Raw genomic sequence first — 12823 nt, 5'->3', positions numbered from 1 at the left:
TCCTCCTGCTCCCTCTTTGACCGTCTACAGTCTGGCTTCCGACCCCACCACTCAACTGAGACTGCCCTCACCAAAGTCCCCAACGACCTACTAACAGCCAAAACCAAAAAACATTACTCTGTCCTCCTTCTCCTTGACCTGTCCTCTGCCTTTGACACCATCGACCACTCCTTTCTGTTACAAACTCTCTAATCTCTTGGCATCACTGACCTGGCCCTCTCCTGGATCACATTATACCTCATCGAGTGGACATTTAGCATCTTCAACTCTCTCACCACCTCCTCATCTCATTTCCTCTCTGTTGGTGTCCCGCAAGGCTCTGTCCTAGGATCCCTGCTCTTCTCTATATACACTTTTGGCCTGGGACAGCTCATAGAGTCCCAAGGCTTTCAGTATAACTTTTATGCTGATGACACACAAATCTACCTCTCTGGTCCAGACATCACCACCTTACTATCCAGAATCCCACAATGTCTATCTTCCATATCCTCCTTCTCCTCTCGCTTTCTTAAACGTAACATCTTGCTCACATCTTGCTCAGACCTATCTATCACGATCAATGGCTGCACACACTCCCCGGTCACTGCCTTAGAGCGACCTTGGATTCTGCCCTCTCCTTCCGACCGCACAAAAACATCTGTCACATCTGCAGTTTCCTCAGCTTTGAGTCTGTGAAAATGCTTGTACATGCCCTCATCATCTCCCGTCTAGACTACTGCAACATCCTCCTCTGTGGCCTTCTATCTAGCACTCTCGCACCCCTCCAGTCTATCCTCAACTCTGCTGCCCGACTAATCCTCCTCTGCCAATCCCTTAACTGGCTCCCCATTGCCCAGCAAATTCAGTTCAAAATACTAACAAGTACATAAGAGGCTGTCCACAACCTGTCCCTACATCTCTGAGCTACTTTCCCGATACATCCCCACACGCACTCTCTGATCCCCACAAGACCTCCTTCTTTCCTCTTATCAGCTCTTCCCACAATCGCCTCCAAGATTTCTCCCGTGCATCCCCCACACATCTGGAACTCACCTACAGTGGAATCCTTCAAAAGAAACCTGAAAACCCACCTCTTCAGACAAGCCTACAACCAGTGACCCTGCTGCCTCTATACCGCCATGACCAGCTTCACCCTCTCCTACTGTGTCCTTCTCCCATACTTTGTAGATAGATGGTAAGACATCACGGGCAGAGCCCTCTCTCCTTCTGTACCAGTTTGTAACTCGTCTTGTTCATGCTTAGTGCAATTGTCTGTATCATGTATGTATACCCCTGTTCATATGTACAGCGCTATGGAATGAATGGCACTTTATTAATAAATAATAATAATAACTTAAGTATTATCCTATTGTCCAAAATTTTAAAAAAACGAGCAGTGTATTTTAAAGCCTTTGATTTTCTTAAGTGGGCGACTACCTCTACCATAATTTTTGTGAATACTCTCGGGGCAGATATTATCCCAAATGGTAGGGCCTGAAATTGGAAGTGAAAAATCTGGTCTTTCAGGAAGACTGCTCATCTGAGAAACCCTGATCTTCCTTGCAAATCGGAACATTATAATAGGCATCATGAAGATCTAGGGATGCCATAAAATCCCCCTCCCTTTAGAATGCCTATGGTAGATTTCTCCGACTCCATTTTAAACTTTTCATAATTTATATACAAACCGGATTCCCAAAAAGTTGGGACACTATACAAATCGTGAATAAAAACTGAATGCAATGATGTGGAGGTGCCAACTTCTAATATTTTATTCAGAATAGAACATAAATCACGGAACAAAAGTTTTAACTGAGAAAATGTACCATTTTAAGGGAAAAATATGTTGAATCAGAATTTCATGGTGTCAACAAATCCCCAAAAAGTTGGGACAAGGACATTATTACCACTGTGTGGCATCTCCCCTTCTTCTTACAACACTCAACAGACGTCTGGGGACCGAGGAGACCAGTTTCTCAAGTTTAGAAATAGGAATGCTCTCCCATTCTTGTCTAATACAGGCCTCTAACTGTTCAATCGTCTTGGGCCTTCTTTGTTGCACCTTCCTCTTTATGATGCGCCAAATGTTCTCTATAGGTGAAAGATCTGGACTGCAGACTGGCCATTTCAGTACCCGGATCCTTCTCCTACGCAGCCATGATGTTGTGATTGATGCAGAATGTGGTCTGGCATTATCTTGTTGAAAAATGCAGGGTCTTCCCTGAAAGAGATGACGTCTGGATGGGAGCATATGTTGTTCTAGAACCTGAATATATTTTTCTGCATTGATGGTGCCTTTCCAGACATGCAAGCTGCCCATGCCACACGCACTCATGCAACCCCATACCATCAGAGATGCAGGCTTCTGAACTGAGCGTTGATAACAACTTGGGTTGTCCTTGTCCTCTTTGGTCCGGATGACATGGCGTCCCAGATTTCCAAAAAGAACTTCGAATCGTGACTCGTCTGACCACAGAACAGTCTTCCATTTTGCCACACTCCATTTTAAATGATCCCTGGCCCAGTAAAAACGCCTGAGCTTGTGGATCTTGCTTAGAAATGGCTTCTTCTTTGCACTGTAGAGTTTCAGCTGGCAACGGCGGATGGCACGGTGGATTGTGTTCACTGACAATGGTTTCTGGAAGTATTCCTGAGCCCATTCTGTGATTTCCTTTACAGTAGCATTCCTGTTTGTGGTGCAGTGTCGTTTAAGGGCCCGGAGATCACGGGCATCCAGTATGGTTTTACGGCCTTGACCCTTACGCACAGAGATTGTTCCAGATTCTCTGAATCTTCGGATGATGTTATGCACAGTTGATGATGATAGATGCAAAGTCTTTGCAATTTTTCGCTGGGTAACACCTTTCTGATATTGCTCCACTATCTTTCTGCGCAACATTGTGGGAATTGGTGATCCTCTACCCATCTTGGCTTCTGAGAGACACTGCCACTCTGAGAAGCTCTTTTTATACCCAATCATGTTGCCAATTGACCTAATTAGTGTTAATTGGTCTTCCAGCTCTTCGTTATGCTCAAATTTACTTTTTCCAGCCTCTTATTGCTACTTGTCCCAACTTTTTGGGGATTTGTTGACACCGTGAAATTTTGAATCAACGTATTTTTCCTTTAAAATGATACATTTACTCGGATTAAACGTTTGATCTGTCATCTACGTTCTATTACAAATAAAATATTGACATTTGCCATCTCCACATCATTGCATTCAGTTTTTATTCACAATTTGTTTAGTGTCCCAACTTTTTTGGAATCCGGTTTGTACCTCTGATCTGCTCTCCATCACCGCCTGTGACCTGAGTTCAGGCTTCCTGGCACATGCGGTCATAGTCTTTCCTATGTCACGGCAACCAGAGGTCACGGTGATGTCATCACAATCTCCTGCGCCGTTCTAATGCCTCATAGGCTCCCGTGTCCCTCAATGAACTGGATACCCAGGAGGCAATCCAGCTGTCTATCTCCATCTGCAGTTTGGCGCCAGGGGCAACTGCAACCACCACCAGGCCATGCCGGAGAGATGAGGCCCCTGTGACCAGGAGAGACAAGGCACTGAGATACTACAATTAGATAAATCCTACATTATATTAATAATTACTGAAGAAAATTAATCTGATCCTTGTAATGACTGTATAACTCATCAGGGAAGACAAGCAAGACCTGAGTGTACAGAGCAGATATGTGCTCTAATCATCGATCGGCAGCGGCCAGAGGAGTAATCAACCTAATGAGCTCACCCTTCAGAGCAACTACTCTCCAACATGAGCTCAGTCACTTCTAAACTCATCATCTCTCCTACCCACCACTATCACATGACTATAGCATCATCACAGGTCCTTCACCACCTCTTATCCTCTTCACTACTGAGCCCCGCCCCCTGCAGTGATCACATGACAGTGACGTCACCCCAGGTCCTTCAGCTCTGGCAGTGCAGCAGATACTGGGCAGGTCCTGGTCGGTAGTCAGGCTCTTGTTCTCTCTGGTATCAGCCATTCCTCCAGCCTACAGGTAAGATAAGCTGTGAGGAGACAGTGTGGTGGAGAGCTCAGACATGTCACCTCTGGAGATTCTCCTCCATTACACACAAGGAATCCTTCTCCGCTCCTCAGCTTAGTATGATGGGGGAGGAGTAGTGGAGATAGTGGGGGTTGTAATCATTCGCTGGCCCCTGACTGTCCTGGTGAGGGGCCCCTGCCTCCAGGAGGAGAATGAATGGAGCGGGGCCCGGCCTGAGCTCAGCCTTCTCCAGTCTCTTCTCTAGGAGTTCTGGACACAGCTGAGCACAGCCCAGAGGTGGGACCTGCATCTATCAGACATTTATCTCCTGTGGAGCCACCAGAATCTCCATGTCGGGGCCCCTAGGAATCCATAGTGGTGGGGGCTCTGAGAAGCAGGGGCCCCTCCAGGCTCAGGAAGTGCGGTTCTGGAGGTGACATCTGGTCTTGTCCCCTGGATGATTTCCTCTCCTCCTCTCATAAAGGTGCCTGCAGTACTAGAAGCCTCCAGCTCCTCCAGTTCTCTCCTCTTCTCCTGAATGACCACCAAGGATGGACAGGAAGGAGATCAGCAGAAGAATATTAGACCTCACCTTGGAGATCATCTCCCTGCTGAGTGGAGAGGTAAACTTTTCTAGATTTCTCTCCTCTTTATTGTATTCTGTAACAAGTCAGACATCGAGAAGGAGAATCCATCATAGGAGGTAATAGGAAGAGTCCGGGGTCCTGGAGAACGGCCTCCAGACCTTCCAAGTGATGGAGAACCTGAAGATCAGCCCCCAATATGGTGAGTGATGTGTCATGTGACCAGTGACCAATAGTCATGTTGTAGGAGCCATGAGAAGGTAAGTAGGCACGTTGTACCAGGAGAAGAGGGCCAGAGGAGAGCACATGGCCCCTGAAGGGTTTTTTTCCCTAAGTGTCTCTCTCCATCCACAGGAGTACACAATAGTGAAGAAGACATCGGGGGACTGTGTGACTCCCATCATCCATCTCCAGGAGTCAGGAGGGCAGAGCAGGATCCCTCACCCCATCACAGAGCCTCCCCCTCACCCCCTGATACATGAGCAGAAGATCCTAGAGCTCACCCACAAGATGATGGAGCTGCTGACTGGAGAGGTGACACTGCTGGGAATGCTGGGAAATTCTCCAGTAACAGCACTGGAGAGGTCTGGGTGATGACGATGTCATTGTGTTGTCAGGTTCCTATAAGGTGTCAAGACGTCACTGTCTATTTCTCCATGGAGGAGTGGGAGTATATAGAAGGCCACAAGGATCTGTACAAGGAGGCCATGATGGAGGAGCACCAGCCTCTTATATCACAAGGTAAGAGCCGTCATGTGCAGTGTGTACACGTGTGTGCAGTGACATGTAATGGAGGAGCACCAGCCTCTTATATCACAAGGTAAGAGCCGTCATGTGCAGTGTATACACGTGTGTGCAGTGACATGTAATGGAGGAGCACCAGCCTCTTATATCACAGGGTAAGAGCCGTCATGTGCAGTGTGTACATCTGTGTGCAGTGACATGTAATGGAGGAGCACCAGCCTCTTATATCACAAGGTAAGAGCCGTCATGTGCAGTGTATACACGTGTGTGCAGTGACATGTAATGGAGGAGCACCAGCCTCTTATATCACAGGGTAAGAGCCGTCATGTGCAGTGTGTACACGTGTGTGCAGTGACATGTAATGGAGGAGCACCAGCCTCTTATATCACAGGGTAAGAGCCGTCATGTGCAGTGTATACACGTGTGTGCAGTGACATGTAAGGGAGGAGCACCAGCCTCTTATATCACAGGGTAAGAGCCGTCATGTGCAGTGTATACACGTGTGTGCAGTGACATGTAATGGAGGAGATAAGGGATGCATATAAGCTCTTAACAATCTCCGCCTCTGATGCCACCAGATGTAAGGCAGCTATCCTATAAGTCAGTGTTTGACCTGTTAAATAAGCCTTGAGACATGACTTGGATAATAAATAAGTCAGCATCTCTTCTGCCGACAGCTGTTTCAGCTCATGCTGATTATGGTGCTCTTAGTTATTCCAGTTTTCTCTGCTCTGCACTGATGAGGGACAATCCCCTCTGCAGTTGAGGTGCTGGCTTATTTATTTATTATTCAAGTCATGTCTCAAGGCCTATAAGCCTCCTCACGCCGATTAAGGTGCTCTCCCCAAGGAGAGATAGTACCCACCCCAAAACATGGAGACGGTACACTGTTGGGCCGTTATAGTAGAACACACTGTACTATGTAGAGACGTCCCATAAAAAAGTATTATCACATATATGTTATTTAAAAATAGAGTCCTATGTGCAATGAATGCATCCGTGTAATTGTGTCATATGTCAGAGCTTCTGTATGAGAAGTATATCATGAAACCTCCAACAAGAGGCTGAAACATGATGTGTCTCCGCTCTATCACTTAATGCAAATGACCGTCAGATCTTGTGCTCAGACTCCATTAATCATCATTCCATGAACGTCATAAAAAATGCAAAGGAAGCAAATGTATAAAAACATGAATCCATAGGTATATAAAAACACCATCAGTATCATACCAAGCCCACAAAAAATTCAATCCGAAAATCCAGTGATCTCAGAGGTCCCTGTTCCTGTCCAGCAGGGCGGCAGTCTCTCTCACCAGATATTTTTCTATTTTCCCCATACACCATAACAGCTCCTCAGGAGAAAGGAAAGGAACTTAGAAGGGGATGTAGATCTTTCTCCAAAACCCCAGTGCCTGGTGGAGAAGAGACTGGGAGAAGTGGTTTTACTTTCTCCATGTACTGTGACTGATGAAGGTCTTCACTGTGGGTTCTCTCTAAAAATTACCTTATAAGCAGAGGTGTCATTGTGCCAGCATGAGACCCTGGCATGTTTTTTGATTGGTATGGTGAAGGAGGGCACTGTATAAACAATCCCCCCCCCCCCCCCAGGCCTTGCAATGTATAACTGTATCTTCATCCTCAGAAGTTACTGTTGTGGAGTAGGAGCTGTCGTCCCACTGCCTGCCACCTGCTCTCATAGACCAGGTGTTACTTCAGGCCTATGGCCTGCCAGGTGCTGGACCTCGGCACAGGTAGTGAGCAGCAGAACATTGATCACTAAACCTAGAAGTGAAGGAGCTTAGAGAAGAGTCTGATCTATAGACAGATCTACAGGAGGCCATGTATTCAGTCACTGTGTGCTTGTGTCTCCACAGATGGATCCAGGAGGAGAAATCCACCAGAGAGATGTCCCCGTCCTCTGTATTCCCAGGACTGTCCAGAGGAGAAGGTCCCGGAGAACCCTCAGGTAGATGGAGCTGAGCCCTATACACATCTATATAAGGGGGTCCTTCAGTCATAGAGGGGTCATAGATTGTGGGGGTCTCTTCTGTGGATCTGTTACATTTCCCACCTGTCTGCTGTATTGTACTGAATTGTTACAGATGACAAATCAGGGGGAAGATCTGACTGATATTAAAGTGGAGGATGAAGAAGAGAGGATGATGGGCGATCTCCCATGTAAGAGTGAGGTGGAGGAGGACATTCCAGGAGATGTCACCACAGGTATGGAATCATGAATGGAGAAAGTGACTTCAGGTTCTGTCCTTGGTGCCTTCAGGGCAGGAGGAGAATCTGATCACCGGCTGCTGCTCTTTGATTGGAGATGTCCCCATCACATCATGAAGTGTTCCCCTTATCCAGCTGACGGCGATCTCTGATCAGATTCTTCTCTGATCCCGGCTGTTCCTGCAGAACATGACGGTCAGTCACATCCACACAACTACTGGGGATTATGGGGGCCAGTGAACAACATGTACCTCATTGTGCAGGAAAGGGTTAAGCATCACTTTGGTCTAGTAAAGAGATATTAAACAATCTGTACATTTTGGTGATTTTTCTCTAAAATGGATTAAGGGGTTTTACAAAAAAAGAAAACAAAGAAAAATAATAGCTTTATAAACAATATGACTTTTAAAGTCTCCCCTTTCACTTTCGGCTGCAGCTCCCCTTTTCGAGCGGCGGTCACCCCCCCCCCCCCCCCACACTTTAACAGATTGTGCCAGTTATTTCTTTAAACTCCCTTTATGACAGTAAAATGTGTTTATATTGTGCAAAAGTAATAAACCGATGTGAAAAACATTCTACATATTTGGTATCTACACATTCGTACCGTCACATAGAATAAAATCAATCAACAAAACCTTAACAATAAATTACATGTACCCTAAAAAGGTGCCATTAAAGAATACAACTCGTCACACAAAAAATAGTCCCTTGGAATCTGATAAAAATACCAAAAAATGAGTAGTCATGTAATGACAATCAGACATGCTTAGTCTGGTCGTTAAGGGGTTAAAAATGTTTGGTTGTTGTGTTTTTGCCTTCCTTCGGTGCACTCCAGTCTCCATGATTAGCAGGAAGCTCTTATGTCACATGCAAGAGCGGACTGGGAACTTAAATACATCCCCAAAAACTTCCACTGGCCAGGCCATGAGGAGGGCTCAGGCTGCCCCCCTGGGCATCGGCCCACCGATAAATTTCCCTGTAAGGTCTGATCCACCCCTGGTCACATGTGATTATTGTACAGACACAGACGTCTCAGTGATGGCCACCTGCACTCACAGGACACTTCATTAGCTCCACCATCTTAATTCTTGATAGAACATCCTGAATTCTTAGTGTAATGGACCCAACAAGGTGCTGGAGAACCTTTATTACAGGTTCTGATTGATGACCTCACTCTGTCTATTCCACTGCATCCTACAGATGTCTATAAACCTGAGGTCTGGGGACTGTGCGGCCCCTAGGTCATACAGACCGCATTGTTCATGTCCGTAACTCAACCTGAGACTGTGCGCTTTCCTGTCTGATATTATGAGCATATTGTGACTCCAGTCAGAGAGTCGGAACCAAATTCAGCAGCTCACGATCCCCTTGCCGCTGCACGGGAAAGGGGCGATCACAGCAAAATCCAATGAATTATTCCCAGCAGACGTGCTCGCTTCAGCCTTGTATTTTTATTCCAGAAAAAATGTCCATCAACAGGACGCGTTTCGGCTCATGTAGCCAGTCTCAACCGTCAGAGAGTGACAGTCCTGTATTCATGAGCTAAACTCAGTCTCTGTCCACTTATAGCTTCATTGAAAAGCTCTTTCAGTGCACCTCCTCCTCTGCTGCTGATATCTCACACAAGCTCCATCAGATGACATCAGAAGCTGTAGTTCTACCCTGAAGCTCCTACTGGAGCAAGGGGGATCTCTCACAGCAGCAAAACTGAAGCTTGTCCTGACCAGTGTGAGAGTTCAGTGGCAGCAGCAGGGGAGGAGGTACACTAAAAAGTGTCTGTCACTTAAGCTCTATGTGGGCACTACGGCATGGATTTTTCTAGTGAATCCACCAACTTCATCACGTCTAACAGATCTATTTAATAATGAATGCACTTTGTGTTTAGAATTGTGGAGATAGATCATTTAGAAAGTTAACTTGTATTAATGTGATTCCCACTTAAAGGATCATGTTTTCATTAAAAAAACTATTTTTGCATATGTTACTGCTGCAGCACATTATGCATAAAGCAATCTTTAGTTTCTTCACTTACCACCGTTTTCCTTGAATTTTTCCCTTAGTTATGGCTGTCTTGAATCCTACAATATGAGGATCTTCTCAAGATGGCTCCTCTGCTAGTTCTCTGAGGCCAAAACTGCCTCCCCTTACTTCCCATACACACTTGCTGTAGACAGCAGTTTCCTGCCAGCCAATAAGATTGGATTACTGAAAGACACGCCTCCCCACTCTAAAGCCTAATGCAGGCATGCAGTGTGAAGGACCGCCTATCTGACTTCTGTTTACATTAAGTTGGAAGACAGATGAGCCCTAGCAACGGTCTTTTAAGTGAGCAGTGGAAAGGGACAGGAGACATTACTGAAAGCTGTTATTATAAGGTAATTAAAGATCTTTTAGCAATCATTGACAGACTAACTCAGGTATACATGCCTAGCTCTAATAAACTAGCAAATAAAAAATAAATATGACAGTTATCCTTTAACATTGAAGGGCTAAATGTGTTGTGAGAAGGTAGGCTCTGTTGCCAGACATGTCAACTTTTGTATTCTAAAAGTGGTGTGGGATATAGACCAGAATCCTGGACTTTTTTTTAGAGTGTTACACAAAGCTTTATTAGGCCGGAATCCATTTTGGTGCAGTTTTTCTGTACTAAAGTAGGAGTGTATTAAAAATGAATGAATTGTACCTATAGTTCCTGCTGGATCCACTTCCAGCCAAAAATGAATGTTATGGGTTTGTCTACTTAGTAGTTTGAAAATCACAAGTTCTATTTATATATTTTTTACAGAAAATCACAAAAATTTGAATGGAAATGTTATATTATCACTACATTTTAAAGCAGAAGCTGAAGATACCAGGCCGTGCTCTGCCGGAGAAAATATAATTACCCTAAATGTAAAAACAGGACTTCACAGTACAGATCTATCATATAATCCCTCTAATCATAAGGAACCCTCTCCTGACCAATCACAGATTGTTACTATAAGTACCGGGCAGAAAGGAAGTGAAAGGTTTCAGTGTGGTAAAGAGTTCAGGAAAAGATCAAGACTTTCTACACACAGAAGAAGTTATACAGGAGAGAAGCCATACTCCTGTTCAGAATGTGGGAAGCGCTTTACAAATAAATCAAATCTTCTTACACATCAGATAATTCACACAGGAGAGAAACCATATTCATGTTCAGAATGTTTGAAGCGCTTCACAGTGAAATCAAGTCTTGTTAGACATGAGAGAATTCACACAGGAGAGAAGCCATATTCATGTTCAGAATGTGAGAAATGTTTTACACAAATATCACATCTTGCTACACATAAGAGATGTCACACAGGAGAGAAGCTATATTCATGTTCAGAATGTGAGAAATGTTTTAGATATAAATCAGATTTAGTTAGACATGAGAGAATTCACACAGGAGAGAAGCTATTTTCATGTTTGGAATGTGGAAAATATTTTACAGATAAATCATATTTTCTTAGACATGAGAGAATTCACACAGGAGAAAAGCCATATTCATGTTCAGAATGTGAAAAATGTTTTTCGCATAAATCAGATTTCATTAAACATGTGAGAATTCACACAGGAGAGAAGCCATATTCATGTTCTGAGTGTGAAAAATGTTTCACAGATAAATCAGATTTTGTTAGACATAAGAGAATTCACACAGGAGAGAGGCCGTATTCATGTTCAGAATGTGGGAAATGTTTTACCAAAAAATCACATCTTGTCACACATAAGAGAATTCACACAGGAGAGAAGCCGTATTCATGCTCAGAATGTGGGAAATGTTTTACCCAGAAGTCATGTCTTGTTAGACATGAGAGATGTCACACAGGACAGAAGCCATTTTCGTGCTCAGAGTGTGAGAAATGCTTTACTACTAAAGAGAAACTTAATAAGCATCAGAGAATTCACACAGGAGAAAAGCTGTTTTGATGGAGGAGAAACTTTTGGCTTTAAACATCGATTTAAAATAATATTTTTAAATATAGGAAATGTTATCAGATCGAAAAAAAAATTAAACCAGTGCTATTCACAGACTAGTCATGCAGCTTTTTTAGCTGTTAAAAAGCAGCTAAACTGGAAAAGTCACAGTCAAGTTGCAGTGGCACATGACTTGCATAGCGTTCTGTGGTGGCAAATCTGCATATTACCTGGCAACCAAATATCCAAGTGTTGGATTTTTTTTTTTGACTGTCGCAGGATATTGGATATCGCATTGTGATTCTATTTCTCTGAGGTCAATTGTGACTGAGATCCAAATATTGTGGATATAAGGAAGAGAAGAAGAACCTTGTTTACTCCCAAAGCAGAGAAGATAAATTGTCCCCATGAACCTTGCTTCTTATCACTGTATTCACACCTCCACTCACACTGCGGGAGAGTCCAGAGTGACATGGGGAGAAGTAACGACGCTCCATGTAATAGTTTTATAACGTATGTGGACATATTAATATTTCATCTTCATTCAAACAGTTTTTACAGATAAAATAAAGTCTTGTATTTGCTCCACGACAGCGTCACCATTGTCACTGACAGACATTGTCTTCTTGGCTCATATTATACTTTCTCCTAGCGCTGTGACCTTCATTGCTCCTACAGACTAACCCTCCTGTGCGGAGACAGTGATATTGGTGGCATGATGACTATATCACAGATTTATCTGACCGTGTGATCTGTGATAATTACCCCATATGTACATTCCTGTGGTTTAATGGTAAACCTATCTAGATACTGGAGCACATTAGGCCCCTTGCAGACGAGCGTGTCCGGATGCGTTGCGTCTGCGATCAGGGAAAATCATGCGAGTAGGTACGCAATTGCAGTCAGTTTTGACTGCGATTGAGTTCCGATGTTCAGTTTTTATCATGCGGGTGCAATGCGTTTGGCATTTCTCTTTATCATCTTTGAAATGTTTCTACACCTTGATCAGAGTCACCTGTGGTAAATTCAGTTGATTGGACATAATTTGGAGAGACAAATCGCTGTCTATCTAAGGCAGGCATGTCCAAACTGTGGCCCTCCAGCTGTTGCAAAACTACAACTCCCAGCATGCCCTAATAGCTGTAAGCTATCCAGGCATGCTGGGAGTTGTAGTTTTGGAACAGCTGGAGGGCCGCAGTTTGGACATGCCTGATCTAAGGTCTCAGAGCTGACAATGCATATCAGAGACCAGGTCATGAGTAGTGATGAGCGGCAGGGGCAATATTCGAATTCGCAATATTTTACAAATATTTTGTAGAATATTTGTCATATATTCGAGAATTCGTAATTATTTCCTTGATTGC

General features: G+C 44.2%; 1 protein-coding gene across 1 annotated transcript; it reads left to right on the top strand.

The window, feature by feature from the left end:
- The first annotated feature begins 7477 nt into the window (after positions 1 to 7477).
- On the top strand, positions 7478 to 12215 carry LOC122924996 (gastrula zinc finger protein XlCGF52.1-like). The gene is made up of 2 exons (XM_044276543.1): positions 7478 to 7538; positions 10327 to 12215. The coding sequence occupies exons 1-2, from the start codon at positions 7478 to 7480 to the stop codon at positions 11469 to 11471; spliced, it is 1206 nt and encodes a 401-aa protein (XP_044132478.1). The 3' UTR covers positions 11472 to 12215.
- Positions 12216 to 12823: the final 608 nt, after the last annotated feature.

The sequence above is a fragment of the Bufo gargarizans genome, chromosome 1, assembly GCF_014858855.1.
Source record: "Bufo gargarizans isolate SCDJY-AF-19 chromosome 1, ASM1485885v1, whole genome shotgun sequence".
Classification (NCBI taxonomy): Eukaryota; Metazoa; Chordata; class Amphibia; order Anura; family Bufonidae; genus Bufo; species Bufo gargarizans.
This window is presented reverse-complemented; position numbering and strand designations above follow the sequence as displayed.

Bases quoted from the DNA above. Each gene is read 5' to 3' on its own strand.
- LOC122924996 (XM_044276543.1), top strand. From the start codon at position 7,478: ATGGGCGATCTCCCATGTAAGAGTGAGGTGGAGGAGGACATTCCAGGA. The intron at 7,539-10,326 runs GTATGGAATCAT...TATTTTTTACAG, and splicing joins TCCAGGAGATGTCACCACAG to AAAATCACAAAAATTTGAAT.